The sequence below is a fragment of the Stenella coeruleoalba genome (genome assembly GCF_951394435.1).
Source record: "Stenella coeruleoalba genome assembly, chromosome: 6".
In the NCBI taxonomy this organism is placed as follows: domain Eukaryota; kingdom Metazoa; phylum Chordata; class Mammalia; order Artiodactyla; family Delphinidae; genus Stenella; species Stenella coeruleoalba.
In genome coordinates, this window is record NC_137151.1 from 89,238,417 (window position 1) to 89,266,029 (window position 27,613).

The 27,613-nt window shown below is 36.0% G+C and overlaps 1 protein-coding gene across 2 annotated transcripts in view; it reads right to left on the reverse strand.

Moving 5' to 3' along the window:
• Nucleotides 1-407: 407 nt before the first annotated feature.
• STK17B (serine/threonine kinase 17b) overlaps nt 408-27,613 on the reverse strand; it is a 50,007-nt gene continuing 22,801 nt past the window's right edge. Inside the window, exons 4-12 of one of the 2 annotated variants that reach the window (XR_013828696.1) lie at nt 27,355-27,499; nt 26,099-26,225; nt 24,603-24,651; nt 23,234-23,413; nt 19,002-21,642; nt 18,060-18,129; nt 12,144-12,415; nt 7,659-7,748; nt 408-509 (exon numbers count right to left, since the gene is read on the reverse strand). Coding sequence is in view for 1 of the 2 variants with exons in the window: in XM_079924200.1 (XP_079780326.1) it covers nt 21,360-21,642; nt 23,234-23,413; nt 24,603-24,651; nt 26,099-26,225; nt 27,355-27,499 (784 nt within the window). In the remaining variant the exon portion in view is untranslated. Of the gene's footprint in view, nt 510-7,658; nt 7,749-12,143; nt 12,416-18,059; nt 18,130-18,391; nt 21,643-23,233; nt 23,414-24,602; nt 24,652-26,098; nt 26,226-27,354; nt 27,500-27,613 lie in introns of those variants that run through there. The other variant, XM_079924200.1, reaches the window with a different exon arrangement.

The following is a 27,613-nucleotide window of genomic DNA, read 5'->3' on the forward strand; positions in this document are numbered from 1 at the left end:
AACGCTGATCTCAATAAATATGTACATATGAAAGTGGAAGTGTAATAAGTCTGAGAGAGGGCCCTAGAGTTTGGTTCTCAGAACCATGTGTGAGGGTAGATGTAGGGGCATGGTTTCCCAGGGCAAGGATCTGAAGATAGAAGTCGGAGAAGTATAGACCCCAAGGATACCTAAAAGGCGGGCTAGCTCGGTCCCTTGAGCAGGGCTCTGAAGGCCACGACTACGTAGGTTTATAGCCAGGCCTCACCACATACTAGCTTTGTGACCTGAGAAAGTTACTGGAATTCTCTGTGTTTCATTTCCTACGATTGTAAAATTGTAAAACAGTTGTACCTACCTCACAGAGTCATTGTGTGTATTAAATGAATCAACCTATGTAAAGCACTCAGAACAATTCCTGGCACATAGTACTCATGAAATGTTAGCTATTATAATTCTGGTGTATATTTTCCCAGTACATAATCTTTTCTGTCTCTCTCATTGTACATTCATCGGTTGCTTTGAATTATCTGGGAAATGAGAGAAGTTATAAATAAATACAGAATGGAAAAATAACCTTTATAATATTAATAAATCTACTTTTATGATACTGAATAGAGGCTTAAAAATGCATACGCTGGTTTTCTTTTGCAGTTGAAAGAACATAATTCTAGGACCAGGAGATGTGAATTCAGGTTCTGGCTCTGTCCGTAACTCTACAACCTTGGATAAATCTCAACTCTATCAGCCTCTGTCTTCTTGCCTGACAGTGGAGGTGATGATGCCAGGATCACCTCCCTGAATGCTTGATTCTGGCGTGCGTCAGCAGGTTTGTGCTTTCATTTCATGATCCACACTTGGTGAGCAACTGGTCTGTACCAGACTCAGTGTTGGAGGTGGGACATGAAAAGTTTGGTACCTTGAGGAATTCAGGGCAGAGGAACTGCAATCCTGACTGAAGAGTGTGAGCCTGCATGAGCCCGCAGGGCTGGAGAAGGTATGAAAGCAGATATTCCAATTCAAATGATGATTTTCGAATTCTAGATAGTACACCAACCACACAAGGGGGAATAATAGCTGGCATTATCTTGGCCATTCAGAAACTGGTCCTTTTTTTTTTTCCATCCTGAAACATATGCACATTTCCATGGGACTCTCCACCTATAACTGCCACCATCTGAAATATTTTGTTTTGCATTTGTTTTGAATCCTTTAAGATTCCACAAAACTAACTCACTTTCTCAGGACAGAACATTTGTATTTGTTTGGCAGAAATTTTCCCACCGTTCATGTCCAATTATTAAGTTGTTTAGATAGAAAATAATGATATTACTACTCTTTCATGCTTATCACCCTTGACATTTTCCAAATAGAAACTTTGTTCATTGGCTGAAATCCTGTTTAATACTATCCAACGTCAAAGACAGGTTTGGTACACCAATCTCCTTGGAGAAAAGGATGTGGGTCTCTAATTCAGTTACAGATGGAACTGAATTTGATAGCCCCAGACTATTTGCCAATAATATTTTTGTAGCCACAAATAACCTGGCAACTCAGCATTTTAGTTTTGAGTCAGGTCAGGAAAAGGTCTACTTTGGGTCTGATTAATTATTTGTTTGCACAGTTTTTCAGATGTTCATGTAGTGCCCAGGTGCACGTCCATCCAGAGCAGAAAAGCCCACCAAGCTGACCAAAGCCACAGCTAGGTGTCAAATTTTAAGGTTTGACCCCCCCCAAACCCCAAATTCTATGCCTGTGGCATCTATATAAAGGAATCAGACTCCCCCCCAAAAAATAATCTAAAGCTTTTTTGTTAACCTATCATCACAATATTTGATGTTGCTCAGACTGCACCAAATTTTTTTTTAATTGTTCTTCTCAAAATGTAATAAAAAGAGAAGTACAAATGGCTGATAAACCACAAAAAGATGCCTGGCCTCATAATGATAAAAGAAATGAAAAATAAAATATATTTCTCCTATAAAACTGATAATCTCCTGAAAATTGATAATAACCAACATTGGCAAGGGTGGGGTAACAGGATCTCTCACTTAGCTGTTGGGCCTTAAAATATTAGTAAAATTTTTCCAGAAGGAAAAACACCCTGATATTTTATGTATCCTTTGACCTTGAGATTCTACCTTTAAGAAATTATCTTCAAAGGAAATAATTATGAACGTACGCAAAGATTTGCCTTCAAGGATAATTGCTGTATTGTTTTCAATAATGAACAGTTAAAAAAATTAAATGTCCAAAAATAGGGGATTGAGTAAATAAAAGATGCTATATCCATACAATGATATAGTATATAACCATTAAATATGTTATAATATTTTGTGGCAAGAATATATTTATGATATATTAAGTAAAAGAGTCATCATCATTAGCAGCAGTTATCCCTAAATAAGAGATCTAATTTGATTTGTAAATTTTTTGTTTTTCTGTATTTTCTATGGTGAATGCATTTACCACTTTAATAAAAATTATAAACTATAATATAATTTTTAAAAACATATGAACTATGATGTAATGCTTCTTAAACTTGTATAAATTTCTAAATGTTATTAAAGCAAATAGATATTGGCATTCACCTTATGATCTCTGTGAGAGTAACTTTATTAAAAGTTATACTTTATGAGTTTTTATCAATTTAGTGTCAAGTAATATAGAATGTAATATTTGTTGAAGACACGGTAAACACATAGACATTTTATATAATCTAGTGGTTGTGCACTATTTCAGTGGAGAGCTGAGATTTGCAAACTTGCACTCCTGTCCATGGGAAGCACATGGAAATAATAGGAAGAGCTGACAGATGTAGGTACTTTGTAGTCTAGTCCAAAATAATAGGGGTAGAAAGCCAACACTCATTGGTATCCGGGGAGGCCTGCACTAAATTCCTGCCGCTGCCCCTCATAGGCTGTGTAACCTTGGCCAACTCACTTAACTCCAGCAAAATAGGGATAACAATAACATGCAATATCTACCCCTTCCAGCGGTTGTGAGATTTAAATGAGAAAAGAGGGCTAAAAGTAGAATTTGCACTACACGTGGCAAATAAGTACTCAATAAACTTAAGCTATAATTCCCAGCCATAGGTTCATCATGGGATTGGTACATCCAAAGCCTCCTGCTCAGTCCTCTGTGGCTAAACCAGAGGAGGAACGACAAACAGCAAAATCAGTCAACAACCGCCCACGTTCCTCCACGTTGCTCAGGTTCCCCAGGGAATAAAAAGTGCAGTCCTTGGAAAGGAATTGAACGTGGAAATGCCCTTGCATTCCTACTTTGTGTGTGTGTGTGTGTTTGCCTTAATGGAATCCTTTTGTTTAAAAAAAAAAAAAAAAGCAGTGGAAGAAGAGGCCCCATTCACCATAGTTAATATTGCCAAGCCTTGGGGAGTAATACACTCACTGCTTTGTGACCCAGAGCCCAGCAGGAGTTAGGCTTCAAGGGGTCCTCTTTGAATTTCATGATTTTTTTTCTCTTTTTTTAAGGTTGCTTAAATGTTACCAAACTCTTAAGTCCCTGGATGGATGAAAGTCGCTGAGTGAATTGGTAAATGTTGCTGAAGCCGGGGGATGAGGGTCCCAACACAAGGAAGGGCCTGATTTATTCAGCGCCTGAGCATGAGGAACAGTGACCTCTTTATGTGGTAAAATAACTAACCTGCTAGAACAATGATCACTTACAGGAAAAATGTAAGAAAAGTTGACTTAAACCAGGAAAACGTTGGTAAATTCACAGTTGCCTTTGTGTCAAATCAGTAATTGAAAACTCTAGCTCCATGTTCTTAAAGTAAAACCCCTCAGTCCTGAGCAGGGCAGGGAAAAAAAAAGTTTGCTTCCTGAGAAACACAAAAGCTTATTTTTTCAGATCTTAAAAAGAGATATAATTTAGAAAAGGGATAATCACAAGCAACACTTTCTGCTGAGAACAAAAACCAAAGCAAAAAAATATTTATGGACATTCCCAAGAAACCGCTATGGCAAATCTCACTGGAACTTTAATTCATGTGGAGGCTTTGAAACATCAGCACACAGCAGGAAATGAAAGGGCATTTGAAAAATAAAGGACAACTCCAGCTTCTCCTCTACCCATACCTCTATAAGTTGCAAAGAAAGTCCTTATTTTTAGCAAAATTGCTATCACATTTACAAACTGCAGTCTGGACCTGTGTCCACATCTTGGTGCCAACATGGCTCTATCACCGCGGATCCAAACCCACCAGAACATTTTGTTTTTCAGAAGTCAGTTTTCCCTTAAAATACATTCACGTGGAGAGCGGGGAATGAGAGCTGTCGTGGATAATGAGAAGTGGGGGCCTGAGGACAAGAGAAATCTGCTGGAGAGCTCAAGGAGTATACGGTGAAGAAAAGTTCTTTTTTAGCTCCCAGTGAATTCCTCAGCAATTAGTGGTTTGTCATGAAATGATAGCAGTTGCAAGAACTGTGGCCAGAGACCCATGGCCTGCCTGCATCATGGGAATATCCCTGGCCTCTGAGACAAAAGAAGCTGCATAGAGTTATGGTGGTACAAAATATGTTTTTCAAAGCTCTATAGGCCCCTCTTTCAATAATATATGAAGCAAACAAACAAAGCTAAGCAAAGAAAAATTGTCTTTGATCAGGTTTTAACAGACATTTCAAAGTAGAGGAATGTGTTAATACTGTAAAGTATTGTTTATGAACAAGGAAATATGTTTCAGTGTGCCAAGCTACCCTCCAAGAAGCATCTTAAACTCTTGGAGGAATAAGTCCAAGATAAATGGTTGTGGGATTTTGCAGGTAAGATGACTCTAACTTGCTGGCATTACTCAAAAAGATATATAATAAAGTGCCATGAAGAACTTCCAAAATCATCAGAATTTGTTAAAGACAGTATACTATTTTAGTTTTACATTTTTTGCGTTATTGCTAAAGCAGCTTTGCCCCCTCCCCCCATCAAATGCCTGATTGTAAAAGAAAGGCGTGCTTATCATAGATAACTGGAAAGCATGGGGAAATATCACCTATCATTCCGCTGCCCACGTGCTGATATGATTAGTATACTGGCATATTTTTTCTTGACTTTTTCCTACATGTATTTTTTGAAACTGGGTGAGATTACACTGTCTCTGTGTGTGTATGTGTGCGCAGGCGTTTACACGTAGTGTATCACAGAATTATCCAAGGTCGTGGAGCACACTTCACTATTGGCATTTGCTTAACTGTTTCCTGTTATTGTACATTTCTACACTCTTTGAGTGTTCTGTTGAATTTCAAGTAATGAGGAGCTTTTCTTGCTAAACCATGAAAGAATTGTACCTTATATATATATTTGTACATATAAGTGTGTGTCTCAGTTTTGGGTGCTGACACAAAATATTTCGGTTTATCTTATATTTATTTTCTTTGATGCAGTTCCTCAGAAATTAAGGAGACCCATTTTTATCTAGATTATGTAAAAAACTCCTAAAATCACTAATAGAAGATAAATAACCCAATTTTAAATGGGCAAAAGATCTGAATAGACATTTCATCAAAGAAAATATACCAGTGGCCAGTAAGCACATGACAAGGTGCTCAACATCATTAGTCATCAGGGAAGTGCAAATCAAAACCACAAAGAGATTTAACTTTATACCTACTAGGATGGCAATTATCAAGAAGACAATAACAAGTATAGGGGAGGATGTGGAGAAATTGGAATCCACATACTGCTGGTGGGAATGTAATTTGATGTAGTCACTTTGGAAAACATGGTGGTTCTTCAATGGTTAAACATAAAGTTACCATATGACCCAGCAATTCTACTCCTAGTTATACACTCAAGATAAATGAAAACATATATCCACACAAAAACTTGTACACAGCAACGCTATTCTTAACAGCCAGAGTAAAAACAACCTAAATGTTCAATAACTGATGAATGGGTAAACAAAATGTGATCTATCCATACAGCAGAATATTATTCAGCAATAAAAAGGAATGCAGTGCTGATATATACAACTATATGGATGAACCTTGGAAACATGATGCTAAGTGAAAGAAGCTAGTCACAAAAAATTATTTATTTTATGATTCCATTTATATGAAATGTATACACTAGGCAAAGCCATGGAGACACAAGTAGTTTAGTGGTTGCCTAGAGCTGAGAAGTTTGGGTTTTCTTTGTGGGGAGAGGAAAATGTTCTGGAATTAGATAGCGGTGATGGTTGTACAATTCTGTAAATATATTAAAAACCACTGAATTGTACACTTTAAATAGGTGAACTATTTGGTATGCAAATTATGTTTCAATAAAGCTGTCACTTAAAAAGAGTACTCAGAACATTGTGGGGAATGTTCAGACATTGGCTCATTTTTCATAGTTAAAATGTATCACTAAGGACCCACCATGTTCCTGGCAAGACAGTTTTCCTGGCTGCAAAGCACCGTTGGGTGTCAAATTTCTTTAAATGTGTTTGAGACGTTCTTATAGCCACAGGAGATAATTACTAAAGTTCCTACTCAGAAGGTTGACTTATAAATGCCTGCCTTTTTAAGAACTGGGTTTAGACTATGCATCCTGAGTGAAAGTAAAGAATTATTTTTAAGAGAAATTCATCTAATTCACAGAGGGTTTACTTTAGGTTCAAAGTAAATGTGAACTTTCTGTATCCAGAAACTGGAATAAAATTTATTTACATTTGCTATCATTTTGACAAAAACTCTCTACAAATCTCACATATAGTGAGGTTATTTCCACTTCTAACCATTCTAAGAATAAATGTAGTCTGGCCAGTTTAACTTAGATGGCATTTGTGTATTTGTTTAGTTTTCACAGGCATTTTGGACAGCCCACAAATGACACCTATTTGCGTAGTCACACAGCGGGGACGTGGCCGGGGAAGGGCCAGGTTGTGGAAGAACATGCGGGATCATAAATATTTCTGTGGTTATTTTTCAGAAAATATAATCTGCCTCTAGGGGTGACTTTTAAAGCTTATAATAGTCATTTTCACTTTTGCATGAATATATTTCAGATGCTTTCTGAGACAAGGTTTTCATAAGAGGGACAGAACCTGAGTACAAAGCCTTAAAGGAACTGGGAAGTGGGCAGAGAGGAAAGAAGGAAATGAGGCGCTTACAGAAGTAGAGACAGGTTTTATCTACCACCACTCTGGCAGGGCAACCCACCTTGATTTGTAGCTTCAAGGCTGGCCACACCATTGAGCCAAATTCACATAACCAAAAGCCAGCATCACAGGCAACACATCACAGGTGAACTCATCTTTCTCTCAAACATGCCCCTCCTCTGCTGTTCCCTATATTACTAAATTGACAACCACTGAGATGGTTACTCAAAAGAAAAACTTGAGAATCATCCTTTATATGCTCCATCATCTTACACACCCAAGTAATTAGGGAACTCTATCAGTTCTCTCAAATCTCACTTGAATCTGTCCCTTTCTCTCAGCTTCCTCAGCCACCACCACCTCTTGCCAGGACGACTGAGATAATCCTCCTAAGTGGGTCTCAGCCTTCAGATTTACCCCCTTTCAGATAGCCTCCACACCGTGTCCAAACAATGAAAAACATAAATTACGATTATGTGAAACTCTCATTGAAAACTCTTCACTGGCATCCCATGACCTTAATGTAAAAGCCAAACTGGTTGATACGGCCTCTGCCCACCTCTCCAGCCCCTTGTCTCACCTCTCTCTGGAGATCTTTTGGTTGCTTCAACAAATCAGGCATTTGGTGCCTCGGAGCCCCTTCTGCCTGAAGAAGGTCTTCTTAGGAAGGCTATTTAACAAGAGGTTTCTCAGATGTTATAGATAAAGAATTATGAAATTTTATACCAATTTCTGTTCCACATATAACAAATTGTGTGTGAATACAGGTACTCTGTACAATACCTATTGGCATGGTACAAATGGCTAACTAGGAAACACTAGTGAATTATTCATGTCTCTCTTTCCTATTTAGCAACACTACATTTTGTAATGCTGTAAATATTGCCATTTAGATGATTCAATCCTAAGTTTAACTGACTTTATGATACATTTTTAGTTTTTAATCAAGCATGTATAAATTAAAAGGTAACCCAAACATTTTCTTAAATAATACAGATTCTAATCACTTTCTCCTGTTTTGTAAAATTTAATCCTGGAAAATTTAATTCAAATCTGTTGTGATAGAAAGGGCAAAGGCGGCATTTGAAGTCAGGTAAACTTGAGCTCAAATCCCCACATATGGTAATTAGGTAACTTTGAAAAACTGCTTAACCTTTTTATTTACTTATTTTTTGCCCCACTGTGCAGCATGTGGGATCTTAGTTCCCCAACCAGGAATCAAACCCTCGCCCCCTGCATTGGAAGTGCAGAGTCTTAACCACTGGACCGCCAGGGAAGTCCCTGCCTAACTTTTTTGAGACTCAGTTTCCTCACCTACAAAATGAAGATAATACAGTCAACCCTCAGTATCCACGAAGGATTGATTCTAGGAACCCTGAGAACAGCACAATCTGCAGATGGCCGAGACCTTATAAAAAATGTCATATATGCATATAACCTATGCACAGCCTCCAGTATACTTTAAATCATCTCTAGATTACTTGTAATACCTAATACAATTGTCACAACACAAATTCAAATTCTGCTTTGGGGAAACTTCTGGATTTTTCTTCAAACATTTTCCAACTGCTGTTGGTTGCATCCATGGACGCAGAACCAGTGGCTACAGAGGGCCAACTGTATTCAATTTGCAGAGTTGTGAAGATTCAATGAAAACAGCATGAATAAAAGAGCCAAATATAATTCCTGATTCACAGTGGGGCTTAGTACACTGCATTCTTCCTTCTTTAATTTATATCTTACATATCCCTGAATAGGCATACCCACAGGCGATATTTTTTATACAGACACACACACCCATTCTATAAACACATACCATAAAGACCTTCCAAAATTAAACTGATAATTAGATACAATGTTGCGGGACTATTTGTGCCTGTTGTTTGGGACACGGGGGCAAAGCCAAAGTAATTAAATCTCGTATAAATTTAATGATATAAGTGGCCCCAGCCATTGGCCATTGTGATTATTCTATTTCTGGGAAGAAAGGAGACAGGTTTATTTGCAGTATCCCATGCTTAATCATTAGTATTTAATGAATGAGGACCAGAACTAATCAAAGAAGCAAACAGCTGATTACTGCTGTTTTGTCAAAGAAAGAAGTAATTGATGTTCGTGCAGGTTAAAGCGGCCAAAAAGGCCTCTAAATAAACGGCACAGCTCTTTTTCTCCCTTTATAACTTGTTTTCAATGGTCTTTAGTCTGTGATTACTTAAATATTCACTTATTTCAGAAGACTTTTTGTGCAAATCCCAATTAAAAAACCAATCACGTTCTTAATAAATTGGGCTAACAACATCTTTCAAAGGAAGAAACAAATAAATCTCAATGTTTCATCTCTAAAATTTGATTTTGTATGACTTTACAGGCAGTTAATTTCAATTATAATCAGGAAAGCCTAATAAATTTATTCATGATGATTAATTTATAGGGGAAAATAAGTCTGTGATATGCCTTCTGTGACATGGGGAATCTATTGTTTTCTTTGTTCAATAATACTATCTTATAATTTTCTCCACATACATTTTGCACTCATTTGTTTACTATTCAGTATAACCAGAGTGACTCTACAACCTACAATTGTATCTTTAATTGGTGACCCACTTGCATTTTACCATCTGGCTAGAAATATTGGTATAATTAGTACATATCTTTCTTTTGGCCTTTCAAAAGGGGTATTACAATCACTAAATTTAAATTCCAGTGGTGAACCACAGAGGGCGGAATCCTTCCAACTAATTATAAAACAATCCCTTTTTTTGCTTATTCTGAAAGTTGACCACAGCATAGAGTTGGCATAGGACCTAAATGTGACAGATTATTCATTTGATGCTGACTACACTTGCACCTAGCCTTGTGCATTAGAGAGACTGTTGAACAGTTTCCTTAGTAATATATTTAGAGGAAAGGACTTAATCTATTTCAATAAGCTAGAAGACCTATTTGCTTTCTGTAAGTAAAACTTTTACTTTTCTATATAATAATGATAGGAAATTGTGTGTGTGTGTGTGTGTGTGCATGTGTGTGTGCGTGTGTGTGTGTGTAGTGAGGAAACTATGTATATGGGAAAATGTTGGAACTTCTCTATTCTTATAGGAAGGCTTTGATGAATAAGAAAGAATTCAGAAGATATGGGAAGACCCATGGTGGTTAATTTCATGTGTCAACTTGACAGGGTTAAGGGATGCCCAGATAGCCGGTAAAACATTATTTCTGGGTGTGTCTATGAGGATGTTTCGGGAAGAGATTAGCATTTGAATTGGTAGATTGAGTAAAAATTACCCTTACCAATGCAGGTGAGCATCATCTAATCAGTCGAGGGCCTGAATAAAACAAAAAGGCAGAGGAAGGGATAGTTTGCTCTCTTTGCTTGAGCTGGGACATCCATCTTCTCCTGCCCTCAACATTGACCCTCCTGGTTTTCCGGGCTTCAGACTTGGACTGGGATTTATACTATCAGCTCCTCTGGTTTTCAGGCCTTCAGATGTGGACTGGAATTATACCATGAGCTTTCCTAGTTCTTCAGCTCACAGATGCAGATGGTGGAGGCTCTCAGCAACCAAAATCACATGAGCCATTTTCTATAATAAGTCTCCTCTTATATATATATATCTGTATACTACTGGTTGTGTTTCTGGGGAGATAGCTAATATAAGGCCTTTGCCTTTAGGTGAGGAATATATTACAAATGAGTTAAATTGATAGAGATGAAGGAGCAGTGAGAGTGCAGACTGCTGGTTCTGGAAGCCAAGCAAGGCATGGCCAGCTAAGAGTCCTCAGCAGAAAGCCATACTAATGACTTCCAATCAAGAAAACACCTTCGAGGTGTTGCCAAACCAAACTTGGGTCTGCTGGCTTGACGCACAGCAAAGCCAATCTATTGACACCAAATCGTGGTGAAGGAAAGTACAGTGTTTCTTGCAAGGAACCCAGCAAGGAGCAGAGGCAGCTAATGCTCAAAAGACCCAAACTCCCCAATGGCTATGGAGAAAGACAAAGTGAGGGAGACGGTTGTGGGGAACGTGATCAGCTCCTGTACAATTTTCTGATGGTGGGTGGTAAGGTAGCCAGATGAGGTCACAGGGGTTAACATTATCAATTTTCAGGCTCCAGCCAACTGGGGGACTCCATGCTTATCACCACTCTCTGTCTGGTTGGGGTATGGTTTCTGCAGAAAAACTGACTGCATTAGACCTTATCTTTGCCTTTGAGAGAGAACTGGGAGTCCTTGGGGCTGATTTATTACGTTATGTTTTGTTCTCTGCCTGACTGCCCTGTCTCTGTTTCTGCACTCCTTAGCTTTGCCAGTCATCAAATGCTGGGGCTTGTTTCTTTCTCTCTCTAATCATGGATGGCCTGGGAAGCCACAGTATATTTCCACGGTTTTTCTTCACTAATCACCAGTAAGCAAGGGCCACACTGCGGGTTCTGCCACCAGGAAGGCCTCTACATACGTCTACCTGGTTTCAAAGATACTGAGAATCAGAGTCTGTTGTATCAGAACCTAATGATGATTTCTAATAAAGGTGCAAAGCTCACAGTGCTAAAAAGAGTGCTAGTGAAAATGGTCTTACTTGGATCAAGAATTAGGAACCTGCCCTTTCAAATTCCTTCTCCAATATAAGAGCTGGTTCCCACAAAATAACTTGAATTCTATTCTTGGATAAGCCAGATCTTTAAAGATCTTTGGACTATATTGCTTTGGCATCTAGTACAATGTTTTCCAGTAGGTGTCCACGGATAACTATCCAGAGAGATGTTAGCTTGGTCAAAGTAGTTATAAAACACGATACATGTTAGGTTCCTCACTCGGAGGTTCCCAGTGTAAGGTCCCCAAGCAATCCTGCCGTAAAAATACATGTCTAACACTGTCGAACGTAGTGTTTCTAAAACATAAATGGGTATATATGCTTTCTTTCTTTGCCACACACCTAATAACATTATGAGAAATGTGAGTTCAGAAAACGTTGATGATTGTGTCAATTAAGATGCTTTTAGCTGCCAATAACAGAAAACCTGAAACAGAGCAGATTAAACAAATAGGACATTTTAAAAAATCACATACTGAAAAGTCAAGGAGATGACTGCGGCCATTGCTTCAGTGGCTTCAGTGGGACAATAACGTCAGGACCAGCATCTCCAGGATTCCCTTGTCAGCTCCTTCATAGTTACAAGATGGTGGAAACAGTACCCATTCCTTTGCGTATTTCATACTCCAAGAGCAGAATTAAGTAGTTGTGACAAGGCACTGTCTGCCCTGCAAAGCTTTTAAAATATTTAGCAACTGGTTTTTTACAGAAAAAGTTTGCTGACATTTTTCTGGATGTTCTAGACGATCTAGATATAAATGAAAGAATGTGTACCAGTAAGAATTGACAGGAAATGACTCTAAAATATATAAAGTAATATCATTGATAGAAATTAATAATTAATAGACAGATGTGCAGTAAGGAAATAAAATTTTTAGAATGAAACCCAGAGATTTCCAGCTGTGAAGTATGGGTAAGTAGTGCTGTGTTAACTAAGGGAGATGACATGAATCCAGGAAATTTGGGTGAGGAGGTAATAAAGAAAGGGAGAATATGATCATCATTTTACTTAGAGCTGTTCTACATTTGAGGATACTTATATCCAAATAAAGATAATACATGTAACTTCAATGTCTAGGAGGAAAACAGGCTAAAGAGAAAAATTGGGGAGTGAAAGAAAGACAGACAAGATGAAAAGGCAGAGGGCTATGTACCAGATGAAGGAACAAGACAAAACCCCAGAAAAACAACTAAATGAAGTGGAGATAGGCAATCTTCCAGAAAAAGAGTTCAGAATACTGATAGTGAAGATGATCCAGGACTTTGGTAAAAGAATGGAGGCAAAGATGGAAAAGATGCAAGAAATGTTTAACGAAGACATAGAAGAATGAAAGGACAAACACTCAGAAGAATTAAAGAACAAACAAACAGAGATGAACAATACAAAAACTGAAATGAAAACTACACTAGAAGGAATCAATAGCAGAATAACTGAGGCAGAAGAATGGATAAGTGACCTGGAAGACAGAATGGTAGAATTCACTGCTGTGGAACAGAATAAAGAAAAAAGAATGAAAAGAAATGAAGACAGCCTAAGAGACCTCTGGGACAACATTAAATGCAACAACATTCTCATTATAGGGGTCCCAGAAGAAGAGAGAGAGAAAGGAACCGAGAAAATATTTGAAGAGATTATAGTCGAAAACTTCCCTAACATGGGAAAGGAAATAGTCAAGTCCAGGAAGCGCAAAGAGTCCCATACAGGATAAACCCAAAGAGAAACATGCCGAGACACATAGTAATCAAACTTGCAAAAATTAGAGACAAAGAAAAATTATTGAAAGCAGCAAGGGAAAAATGACAAATAACACACAAGGGAACTCCCATAAGGTTAACAGCTGATTTCTCAGCAGAAACATTACAAGCCAGAAGGGAGTGGCATGATATACTTAAAGTGATAAAAGGGAAGAAACTACAACCAAGATTACTCTACCTGGCAAGGATCTCATTCAGATTCAATGGAGAAATCAAAAGCTTTACAGACAAGCAAAAGCTAAGAGAATTCAGCACCACCAAACCAGCCACACAACAAATGCTAAAGGAACTTCTCTAAGTGGGAAACACAAGAGAAGAAAAGGAACTACAAAAACAAACCCAAAACAATTAAGAAAATGGTCATAGGAACATACATATCGATAATTAGCTTAAACATGAATGGATTAAATGCTCCAACCAAGACACAGGCTTGCTGTATGGATACAAAAACAAGACCCATCTATATGCTGTCTACAAGAGACCCACTTCAGACCTAGGGACACATACAGACTGAAAGTGAGGGGAGGGAAAAAGATATTCCATGCAAATGGAAATCAAAAGAAAGCTGGAGTAGCAATTCTCATATCAGATAAAATAAACTTTAAAATAAAGAATGTTACAAGAGACAAGTAAGGACACTACGTAATGATCAAGGGATCAATCCAGGAAGAAGATAAAACAATTATAAATATATATGCACCCAACACAGGAGCACCTCAATACATAAGGCAACTGCTAACAGCTATAAGAGGAAATCGACAGTAACACAATAATAGTGGGGGACTTTAACACCTCACTTATACCAATGGACAGATCATCCAAAAGGAAAATAAATAAGGAAACAGAAGCTTTAAATGACACAATAGACCAGATAGATTTAATTGATATTTATAGGACATTCCTCCAAAAACAGCAGACTACACTTTCTTCTCAAGTGTCCACGGAACGTTCTCCAGGATACATCACATCTTGGGTCACAAATCAAGCCTTGGTAAATTTAAGAAAATCGAAATCATATCAAGCATCTTTTCTGACCACAACGCTATGAGATTAGAAATGAATTACAGGGAAAAAAACGTAAAAAACACAAACACATGGAGGCTAAATAATACAATACTAAATAACCAAGAGATCACTGAAGAAATCAAAGAGGAAATCAAAAACTACCTGGAGACAAATGACAATGAAAACACGACGATTCAAATCCTATGGGATGCAGCAAAAGCAGTTCTAAGAGGGAAGTTTATAGCTATACAAGCCTACCTCAAGAAACAAGAAAAATCTCAAATAAACAATCTAACCTTACACCTAAAGGAACTAGAGAAAGAAGAACAAACAAAACCCAAAGTTAGTAGAGGAAAGAAATCATAAAGACCAGAGCAGGAATAAATGAAATAGAAACAAAGAAAACAATTGCAAAGATCAGTAAAACTAAATGCTGGTTCTTTGAGAAGATAAACAAAATTGATAAACCATTAGCCAGACTCATCAAGAAAAAGAGGGAGAGGACTCAAATCAATAAAATTAGAAATGAAAAAGAAGAAGTTACAACAGACACCCCAGAACTACAAAGCATCCTAAGAGACTACTACAAGCAACTCTATACCAATAAAATGGACAACCTGGAAGAAATGGACAAATTCTTAGAAAGGTACATAACCTTCCAAGATTAAACCAGGAAGAAACAGAGAATATGATCAGACCAATCACAAGTAAGGAAATTGACATGGTGATTAAAAATCTTCCAACAAACAAAAGTCCAGGACCAGATGGCTTCACAGGTGAATTCTATCAAACATTTAGAGAAGAGCTAACACCCCTTCTCAAACTATTCCAAAAAATTGTGGAGGAAGGAACACCCAAACTCATTCTATGGGGCCACCATCATCCTGATACCAAAACCAGACAAAGATACTACAAAAAAAGAAAATTACAGACCAATATCAGTGATGAATATAGATGCAAAAATCCTCAACAAAATACTAGCAAACAGAATCCAACAACACATTAAAAGGATCATACACCATGATCAAGTGGGATTTAACCCAGGGATGCAAGGATTCTTCAATATATGCAAATCAATCAATGTGATACACCATATTAACAAACTGAAGAAGAAAAACCATATGATCATCTCAATAGATGCAGAAAAAGCTTTTGACAAAATTCAGCACCCATTTATGATAAAAACTCTCCAGAAAGTGGGCATAGAGGGAACCTACCTCAACATAATAAAGGCCATATACGACAAACCCACAGCAAACATCATTCTCAATGGTGAAAAACTGAAAGCATTTCCTCTAAGATCAGGAACAAGACAAGGATGTCCACTCTCACCACTATTGTTCAACATAGTTTTGGAAGTCCTAGCCACGGCAATCAGAGAAGAGAAAGAAAGAAAAGGAATACAAATTAGAAAAGAAGTAAAACTGTCACTGTTTGCAGATGACATGATACTATACATAGAGAATCCTTAGGATGCCACCAGAAAACTACTAGAGCTAATCAATGAATTTGGTAAAGTTGCAGGATACAAAATTAATGCACAGAAATCTCTTGCATTCCTATACACTAATGATCAAAAATCAGAAAGAGAAATTAAAGAAACATTCTCATTTACTATTGCAACAAAAAGAATAAAATACCTAGGAATAAACCTACCTAGGGAGACAAAAGACCTGTAAGCAGAAAACTGGAAGACACTGATGAAAGAAATGAAAGATGATACCAACAGATGGAGAGATATACCATGTTCTTGGATTGGAAGAATCAATATAGTGAAAATGACTATACTACCCAAAGCAATCTACAGATTCAATGCAATCCCTATCAAACTACCAATGGCAGTTTTTACAGAACTAGAACAAAAAAATCTTAAAATTTTATGGAGACAGAAAAGACCCCGAATAGCCAAAGCAGTCTTGAGGGAAAAAAATGGAGCTGGAGGAATCAGACTCCCTGACTTTAGACTATACTACAAAGCTACAGTAATCAAGGCAGTATGGTACTGGCACAAAAACAGAAATATAGATCAATGGAACAATACAGAAAGCCCAGAGATAAACCTATGCACCTATGGTCAACTAATCTATCACAAAGGAGGCAAGGATATACCATGGAGAAAAGAGAGTCTCTTCAATAAGTGGTGCTGGGAAAACTGGACAGCTGCATGTAAAAGAATGAAATTAGAACACTCCCTAACACCATACACAAGAATAAACTCAAAATGGATTCGAGACCTAAATGTAAGACTGGACACTATAAAACTCTTAGAGGAAAACATAGGAAGAACACTCTTCGACATAAATCATAGCAAGATCTTTTTGATCCACCTCCTAGAGTAATGGAAATAAAAACAAAAATAAACAAGTGAAACTAGTGAAACTTCAAAGCTTTTGCACAGCCAAGGAAACCATAAACAAGATGAAAAGACAACCCTCAGAATGGGAGAAAATATTTGCAAATGAATCAACAAAGGATTAATCTCCAAAATATATGAACAGCTCATGCAGCTCAATATTAAAAAAACAAACAACCCAGTCCAAAAATGGGCAGAAGACCTAAATAGACATTTCTCCAAAGAAGACATACAGATGGCCAAGAAGCACATGAAAAGCTGCTCAGCATCACTAATTATTAGAGAAATGCAAATCAAAACTACAATGAGGTATCACCTCACACCAGTTAGAATGGGCATCATTAGAATATCTACAAACAACAAATGCTGAAGAGGGTGTGGAGAAAAGGGAACCCTCTTGCACTGTTGGTGGGAATGTAAATTGATAGAGTCACTACCGAGAACAATATGGAGGTTCCTTATAAAACTAAAAATAGAATTACCGTATGATCCAGCAATCCCACTACTGGGCATATACCCAGAAGAAACCATAATTCAAAAAGACACATGCACCCCAGTGTTCACTGCAGCACTATTTACAATAGCCAGGTCATGGAAGCAACCTAAATGCCCATCAACAGACAAATGGATAAAGAAGATGTTGTACATATATACAATGGAATATTACTCAGTCATAAAAAGGAACGAAATTGAGTCATTTGTAGAGACGTGGATGGATCTAGAGACTGTCCTACAGAATGAAGTAAGTCAGAAAGAGAGAAACAAATATTGTATATTAACACATATATGTGGAACCTAGAAAAACGGTACAGATGAACCAGTTTGCAGGGCAGAAATTGAGACACAGATGTAGAGAACAAATGTATGGAAACCAAGGCAGGGGGAAAGCCACGGCAGGGGTGGGGATGGTGGTGTGATGAATTGGAAGATTGGGATTGACATGTATACACTGATGTGTATAAAACTGATGACTAATAAAGACCCTGCTGTATAAAAAGATAAATAAAATAAAATTCAAAAAAAAAAGAAAAAAAAATTGGGGAGTACCTATGTGCCAGAAAAATAAGATATGGAACCTGAAAGAAAAGCACGCACAATTGAGAAAAAGTTCCAACTTTTTATGAATGTCTCCTTCCTACAAATTCAATTGTCAAGTCTGCACACCATTTCTCTCTCATCACACTTCATGCTTTCTACATGGTGATTTTATTCATCTTTATGCAACACACAGTGCACTGCCATGCATTGACATTTTCTAAAAGTATCTGTTATTACTTACACGAAGTGAACAGACCTTCCTGTTTCCAAATTTGTGTTTTTTTCCAGCAGAAAGGATCTAATAAACATACCTGTATTGGAAAGGGAGTTCAAAGATGACGTGTGTCAAAGGCTAGAGAGCCTCCAGGCAAGGAGGTAACAAATTTAGAAATACTTTAAAACAAAGACAACCACAAATTTAAAAAAGTGCTTTTTAATCCTTAACCAAAAGGATAATTAAGTAGATGTAATTTGTTTTTTTACTAGAGTATTCATAACAATGTAGGTCAATATGCCTTAAGCAACATGATTATTGAATAAAAGTTAAGATGGACAGCAGTTGTAATTTGTGTGAAATTTATACTTGAGTTTAAAGTTCTTTAAACTTTTATAAAACTATAAACTGATAATAATTCCCCAAATTGGAAGTCAGATAACTTAATTTTAATACAATATGAAATTAAAGTACACTTGTTTACACAACAATGAATAAGGACAAGTTTCCAAGTCAGATATCAACGGAAAATTCAAAAATAAACAGAGGAAATGTAAACAGTTATAAAATACCAACAGTTATAAATGTTGCTTAAAGCAAGCCTATTCAAAATATGGTCTATGAACGATTCGTGACTCATCCAAAATGAAAGAAAGAACTTGTGCCAGAATGAAAATCTATTTTGTTACTAATTGGCCGACATTTTTTTATAACAAGACTTTCTTGATAAAGGAAGCAATGTGTTGATTTATATTCTGGTACAGGTGCCTCATCTCATTACTGACTGGAGAACAGGTACTGCTTACTTCTTTAAAGTGTCATTATAATTTTACTGCTTAGAGTTAGGTAAATTTACTGTGGGGGAAAAAAGTTAAAATGAGACTTATGATTGTCACCTATACCTCATCTTTTTAATCCCATCTATACAGGGCTCCTATGCGAAAAGCAAATTAAACTTTATAAACTCACCACAATTTAACATTAATCTTCAGATGTGTTACTGACATCTATTCACCTCTTGTTTTCAATCTTGGGAGGAAAAAAATAAGAATTGAGTTATTTGTTAATAAGTTCTCTCTAAAAATTGGTTTATTTTCATATTTCAATCAGAGAAAATAGTTAAATTCACTTTTATGAAAAAACTGAATTTTCATACTGTTTGCATAACCTACTAGTTGCTTTTTTACAATAAAAATTGGTAGGAAAAAAAAGGTATGGAAATTTACAACTCTGTGTATTCTATTAACTAAGGGGAAGGAGATAAACTATTTAAAGATTTCTCAGAATAAAAGAAAACTCGTATAAAATATTTTTTTAAGAAACAGTTTATAATTCAAAATTCGAACATTTCTTGATTTTTGCTTTTTAGTATGGCATAATTCCTCTGGAAAGTTAAAAATATAATATGGTCTTTTGTCAGAATAATAATTTCTTTCTCCAATGACCTTCTTACTAAGCTTTACCTGCATTAGCTTAATACTGAAGGCAAATAAATGGGCAACAACAATTTAGAAAAAACTCATCAGTTTTAGATACACGAAAGCCCAATTTAGCTTCCGCAATGATTAGTTTATTGAACCGATAAACTACTTCTTAAAGAAGTTAAATGTATATTTACATGTCTTAAGATGAGATCCTTTGGCACCTGAGTTGAGTACAATATACCAGAAGGAAGAATCTCTAAGAGAAAGTTGTCTAAGGACCATATTTCATCTATCTATACATATATACATACACCTATACAAATACATATACACATGTGCACGTGCACACACACACACACACACACACACACGAACAGAAATAACTTTTCCTTTAAGAAATGCTGAGGATGTAAAAAGAATTCATTTACCCAAGTAAAGTGATCTGACCATTATTGAAAACAGTTTTAAGTTATTTGGAGTCTTACCAAGTTTCAAGAAGTCAAAGCTTTTACAGTAATATATAATTCAAACGGAAAAAACCAAAGGATTTCTTTTGACAAAACCTAATTTCTTTTGATACAGTAACATGGTCATGAATTTACAGTTATCTTAACATGGTAACATAACAGAGTTTTTAATAGTCTCCAGGTGGAAAGTCATCAAAGATTACTCAAAAAGGAGTAAATCTTCCCTGCCTCCGGCCAATTAGGACCAAACATAGTCACCGGCCACCCATCAAACATTCTGCTGTCCCTAGACTGTGACTTGCACTGGCCCCAGCAAAAGACCATTAAATGCCACTCTGCAGATCTCCTGCTAAGCCTCCTCACTCACTAGGAATTTTACACAAGAACTTTAGAAGAGCTTGATGTCATACTGCTTTATGAGCATATCCAGCTTGCTACTGCTGACTCTGGCACTGTGTTAATAGTACTACTGGTGCCATGATATTTTTTATGCATACTTTTAGAACTCTGAATAATTGGCTTCTATTCTAAGACTTAGAAGATACCTAAAATTCTGTAAGTTGCATAAGTCTGTCAGCACTTTCTTCTACATTCAATTAATAAATATGTTTGGTTGACTGAAAACAGAGCATACTCAGTTTTACCTAAGCATCTTCTACTCTAGAGATTCTGGAGGATGAAAATCCTCTACACCTCTGTACCCTGTATTCTCCATCTTTTACACCTTGTTAAATCTGACGTATGTTGAGAATGGGCAAAAGACATTTGAGTTAAAAATGATGCCATGCTGCTCTTTCCTCTGCTTCAACTTGTATAGAATATCCCAAATCTAGTTTCTAACCCCCTCTCTGCTCTGGTTAAAGGACCTGTCTCATATAGCAGACCATATGTAATGGAAATCTTATGCAGTTTCAAAATATCCATGATTGAAAAACATTTTCAAGTGTAAAATATCTCTTGAGCATCTATAAAATAATGTATATTCTTATTTAAACCTGACATTGTTATCCTAAACAAAATTTTGTCAGTAGAGGCATGGTATAGAACTTACCTTGGAGAATCTATTAAATTCAAATGTCTTCATTTTGTTCTGTTTACATCAACCATAATATAACCCAAGTTACTTTTCCTGATATGTAAAACATTTTAATAAATCCATTTGAACTTGAATTCTTTCATTAACATGTAAACTCACATGTACAATTTTATTTTTTGTCACATATTTAAATATTTTCTTTGAGAGCTGATATCTCAGTACAGGAAATGAAATTATGCTAGTAACTAGTAATTTAGCATTAAAACACTTCCCTAAATTCTTCTATGCTAAAGTGCATTTACAATATAAACATGCCATATATGAAGCTATAAACCACAATCTCACACTGAAGTGGATTTCAAATCCGACATTCAGTTCAAATGAGTCAAAGAGAAAAGTGCTAACAGAGCAAATCTGAAACAAGTTCATGGGGATTGGGCAATGAGTCATCAAAGCGGAACCTTTTGGACACCATGCTGCTATCCTCCGGGATATTCTCTTTGTCTTCTCGGTCACTGCAGGTTCCATTACAAGAGGGTTTAGAAGTCTTGTCTTCAGAGGACCTTACTGTATGATCCTGACTTTGAGAGGAACTGGAAGTTTCTTCAGGGTGAAACAAGTTTCCAAAGTCCCACTGCTGGAGCCAAGAATGAGAAAGGCAGATTTCGGCTGTTGGTCTTTTCCTTTGAATGAAAACACCAAGGGAAAATTGAGAACCAAAACTCAGGTTGGAAATGTCTGCAGTTCAATATATTATAGACTTATTTTTTATTTATTATGAAAATAACACACACTTATAGTACAGAAGGGAATAATAATAGGAAAAGTGGAGTACCTAGAGTTTAATTCTGACATGTGCTGAAAATTCAATTTATCATGGAGCTTACGGATGAGACTATCTAGTCATAAAACTGGGAACGTATTTTAGGCTCACAAATAAAAATTAGTAAAATTATAAAGACTCCTGGGTTTACAAACCCTTTGAAGGAAAATATATGTAATTTATAATCTCTATTATTATTTTGTGTTCTTAAAAAGCAGTTAACTGTTAAATCTTGAAAACCAAGGCTATTCTTCAATGACGTTTATCCAACATTTTTAGTTTTTAAATTTTGTTTTTGCTTGTGAAAGCAATATGGTCAAATATCACAATATTTCAAAAGGAAGGAAAACACCTATTTATACTCAACTCCAACCTTAACACACCCACCATTACTATCAGAATGTAGGTTTCCTTAGCCTTTGATTTTATTGTTCATTTTTTCCTGATAATAAAAATTAAGGTGCTTATTATAGAAATTTTAGAATCTAGATGAAAAAATATTTAGGAAAATAAATATTGTTTATAACCAGAAACAAACAGTATTATTGCTATTTCTAATAAATAACTATTCATGTTCAAAATAGAGCCAGTGCAAGTTTGTTCAGACTTGCGTTAAGCCAATAAAATAATTAACAAACCTCTGAGGGTTGTTTTCTTAAACAGATAAGGAAACTGAGCCCTCCAGGAGATTAAGTAATTGTAGGAGATAAAAGACCTGACAAGCAACACAACCAGGATCCCAGCCCAAGGCACTATATCACAGCTTCTGCATTATGTACCGCCAGGCCGTTTTAAAGTAAATAGGAGATTGGGATTGACATATATACACTAATATGTATAAAATGGATAACTAATAAGAACCTGCTGTATAAAAAAATAAATACAATAAAATTCAAATAAATAAATAAAGTAAATAGGGCTGATCCAGGTAAAGAAAAAGGAGGTCAGCTTTTTCTTTTCCTGCTTTGAAGTTGCCAATGAATGAGGTAAGAGTCTTAAGACATAGTTTCATGTCCCTTCTTTAGTAGGTGGTCAAAGAGCATCTGCTCCTTAAAAATTTGACAATCAGTAATTTGGACTTGTTATACAACTGTAGTTATTTAACTATAAATCATTCATAACAAAGTCTTATCTTAAGCAGCCATGTGTATTGTAAACCTTATACTTCTAATTATTTTAGGGAATTTCAGGGATTAGTAGCAGGTTGAGAGAGAAATAACCCAAATCTTCTCTTCAGTTCAAGACTTCCTGTTACATATTTTGTATTGTCTATGTTTGAACTTACGGATTGTTATTTAATGATCTCTCATACCACCTCTCTCCCCATTTTACCTGAAACTTGAGAGCATACATCTAATAATTTTGTACTGTTTTAGAGTATATCTTCCTTAATAGTCACACATATAATTCATTTTATAATAGTATTTAAACAAATTAATGTTATTACTTACTCTGGATTTTTTACTAAAAGGCTCTGGATGAAGTCTGTGGCCAGCTGTGAAACTGATGAAAAAGTTTCTTCTGAATAATCTACATTAACTTGGGAAATATTGAGGTATGTTTCTTGATTATCTTCTCCCACAAATGGGGATGTATGAGTTAACAACATATATGTTATTATACCAACGTTCCTGAAAAAACAAATAAGGGAGAAGATGGGAACTTAAAATGTGTGCTAATCTTAAAACACCTATATAAAGTCAAATTGATTCTCAACATATCCCCGTCCTCAAAACTTGTACAGTTAAACTACAGATTTTAAATTGCTTTTCAAAGTTCCTACGGTATACTACTAAACTGAAATAATTATGTTATCTCAAAGTTTGCCTCACAGAAAAATAATATGAGGGAATGCACATGTGTGTTATATAATTATAAATATGATGTATTAAATACATATCATTATATCTACAGTCTGCCCTTCACACAGATACCTATGTTATCAAGTACACAAAGCTGCCCTGAGCAGCATTTCCCAAATGGTGTCCAATGACACAGTAATGGTCTGTGAGACATAAACAGGATACCATGCAAACAGAATCTGCAGGTTTGATAAAGCACAATATTGGGCAGGCAGATTTTTTTTTAATTGCAAAACGTTTAGAACCATAAATATGTTAATGACAACTCCTGTGTTCAGGAACCAGAAAAAGACAATACATATAGTACCTATTTCACCCAATTATTTAGCCACAGGACCCTTTTTTCTTGGCAAATCCATTACAGTCCCAAACATAGGACACAGGGAATAAGTCTAAACTCTTCTACTTGGCCTTACGGAGTCAGTCTTCCACTGTGGTCCCAAATGAAGTTCCAGTATCAATGCCAGTTCTACTCTATGACATTCTCTGTGTCAGCCACACAAACTCGCAATACCTGAGAAATATACTCTCATAAAACTAAACTTTTGCATGGCTCTGACCTCATTTTTCTGCTGAGCAAATACCTTCCCTAGTTCTCCTATACCTAGACCAGATGTCTCCCAACTGGTGCTTGTCTGCTAATTCCCCCATGCTTATTAAATAGCATTTTATCTTTTTTATAGAACACGTAACACAGTACTGTGGCTATTTTGTTCTTTTACCAGAAGCGGTCTTCCTCCAGGAAAGGGATTTTCCTATTTATTCCTGCACCTTTGGCTCACAGCCAGAGTGTTATTAAAAAGAATGAACAGGTAAATGTTTTCCTGTGGCATAATAATGATACTTGAATAAAATCTTTTAAAGAAAGCTTTATTATTTACTTCTGGAACCAAAGAACCCTAGAATATATACTAGCCAGCTTTTAATAAAGGCATTCAAGTGATTAACAAAATCTTACCACATGTCTGTTGCTGTGGTAATAGGATCATAGTTCAGGATTTCTGGAGCTGAAAGAGAAAATAAAATTCAATACTGACAAATTTAAAAATGTGAAAATTACTTTATATTAAACTGGATTTAATTTTAAAGAACTACCAATATGATCAGTAGAAATTTAGCATAGTATTAATTATCCTGTGATTAGACATTTAAACATATCTAATGTTGAGAAAATTATAGAACCAGATGGTTCAAAAGCACCAATTATATTCTTGAAGTAACCAGTAGCTATGTAGTATTTTTTTAACCATTGAGATTAATCTCAGGAGAAACAATTATGAAGAAGTAAAATGTTAGAAGCTAGAATCTTTTTATAGTTTAAGTTTTATCACTCTGTTAGGAATTAGTTTGAGTTATTTTATTAGACTGATTTAAGTTTTTCTTCCCAGGGTAAATAGAATCATATGCATTTACAATGACATTATGAGCAAATTAAGCTTCATGGAAGTGCTTTAGATTTTCAAGTAGATTAAATATCCCCTTAAACTACAGAAAACCTAGTTTCCTAAGCAATTAATTTTCCACTGTCTCCTCCCCCGCCAAAAACATTTTTTAAAAGGTGCAACATAAATTGTCTATACTTTCTAAACATTACCATAAATTTCAAATTAGTAGAGTCCAAACTAGGATCCATGATTGAATAACTTTTTTGTTTCACAGTATGGTTTCATAATTTTTCCAAAGAGAGATTGTTTCTTAAAGCTTAACAATTTTGTTAAAGCCTTTGAGTCACATATGTTGTCAGCCTCCATTGCACCACCTACCACCTTTTCACATACATCTGTGAGCTGTTTTATCTACAATTACAATCATTATTCTAGGACATGGTAGCCTCTATTAGCATTCAAAAGTTAGTAATTTGCTTTGCTTTTCATTTTGGGAAAGTCAGCTGCCTAGCTGAGTAGCACTTGTTCTGTTTACTTGTATTTTTTCAGTGCCTGCATGGGACTATCAATATGAGCAACAACAAAAAAATGTAAAAAACTTGTTACTATAAATTAAAATACTTTATGTACTTCTTCATACAAGTTAAAAAATCGTTCATCTGCATGATCTTATTTGTTGATTTAGTACACTATTCCTAGATTATCTAATTATAGGTTCTTTTTGACACCCCTATGAAACAGGCTTCAAACGCAGTAACATTTGCTTCTGTTTTCCTCTTTTTCCATTTTTTCCTGCTCCCTAACTTCCCTTTTACCTATTTTTCTCTATGTACAAAGCTTTTACACACAAACATTAAACTTTTAACTTATATGTCCACTGTCCTGTAAATTGTTGTGAATGTCTCAATTCGCTACAGTCCATTTAAATGTGTCATAAGCAAATTTCAATGCACTAAAATATTTGAGCCAAATATATCCTGGAATTATACACCCTAAAATATAGTTCTATACAGATATCATTTAGTTAATACATTTCAAGATGGTATAGAAAGTAAAAGGAAATTCTTACCCAAGTATTCTGGTGTTCCCATGATTTCCCGAAGTTCACATGCATTCCCTATTTTTCGAGACATTCCAAAATCTACAATTTTTATGTCCCCAAGAGGGTATATGCTGCTCAGTAATATATTCTGTGGCTAACAAAGCACAACAAAACAATGATAAGTAATACAAAACAATAGAAGAATACTAATCTCAGATCAGAGGTAAATTAAGTGGAACTTATAGTTTAGCTATTAAACATTTTATTGAGTCATCCATCGAACACTTACTGAACTACTACTTAGGAGAAGCTATATATTCAATGATAAATAAAGTAAAAAATATACTCCAAGAGGCTTCTTTGTTTGAATAAAAAAGATAGGTACATAGATTAATTGATTATGAGAGATAGAATACTCAGTAGTAAAGACTACTTAATTCTGCCCATTAGAAAGTCCAACAAACCTTTGCAGTAGAGATGATGCTTAAGCTGAACCTTAAAGGATAAATAGAACTATGCCAGTTAGAAAAGTGTTCTGGGGAATAGCATGACAGAAGGCTGAAGGAATAAAAATGCATATATTTCCAGGAACATAATGGTTCAATACACTGTGATGGTTCTGGGTCTGACCATTCCCAGGTTTCTACATGAGATAGAAAGAGGCGTGGTGGGGTAAATGAAAGGGAAATTGTCCAGGAAGAAAAGAGTCCAATGTTCAAACAATAAGAGACAGTTTGATCCAGATTTTAACGTCCTTGTATGGCTGAAGAGGAAGGATAAGGAGAAAGGATAGTAACATGAGAGGCTGAAGTGGTATCTCAGGGATTGGGAAGGGGCCTGAATGGTCTGGGGGCGGTGGGGGGAAAGGAGAAGCCAAAAGACTGAAAGCCTCAAGGGAAAGATGAATGAGTATAATGGGAGCAAAGGAGTGAGGACTAGAAGGTTACCTTCAAGATGGAGATCAAAACTAAGTATTTTAGAGATAGACAGTTTTATAAGATAGAAAGGTCCAGGATGTGGCAGTAAGAGTGGGATGGAGTGACATGATGGTAGGATTAGAACATATAGTAATGATGGTTTTTAAGAGCCCAGTGATTAATCTGAGCTGCTCACACATGCAGTCTTCTCTCTGCCAATACAGAATTAGTCCATGTAGCAAATGTGCAGTCTAGACAAGCATGATCTGACTGTTGTTTCCTCTCAATACCAGCCTGCAATTAATTGTGCAAAGCAAGAGCAGAGAAGGAAGAGATGTAGTGTTACTTAAAATCACATTACATTACCTTTAAATCAAGGTGTACAATGTTATTCTGATGTAGATAATAAACTCCTTCAAGTATTTGTTTAATGAGTCTGATAATGTCATTTTCAGAGACCATTTCAGCCAACTCAGGTAAACACAGATTGAAAATTTCTCCACCTGCAGCACTGAATAAAATTCAAATAACAGAAACTTGAAAAATCATTGACCTAAAAATGACAACTTTTAAATACTGTATACCTTTAAGTAAAAGACATGGCCATCGAAACTTTATTCTCTCT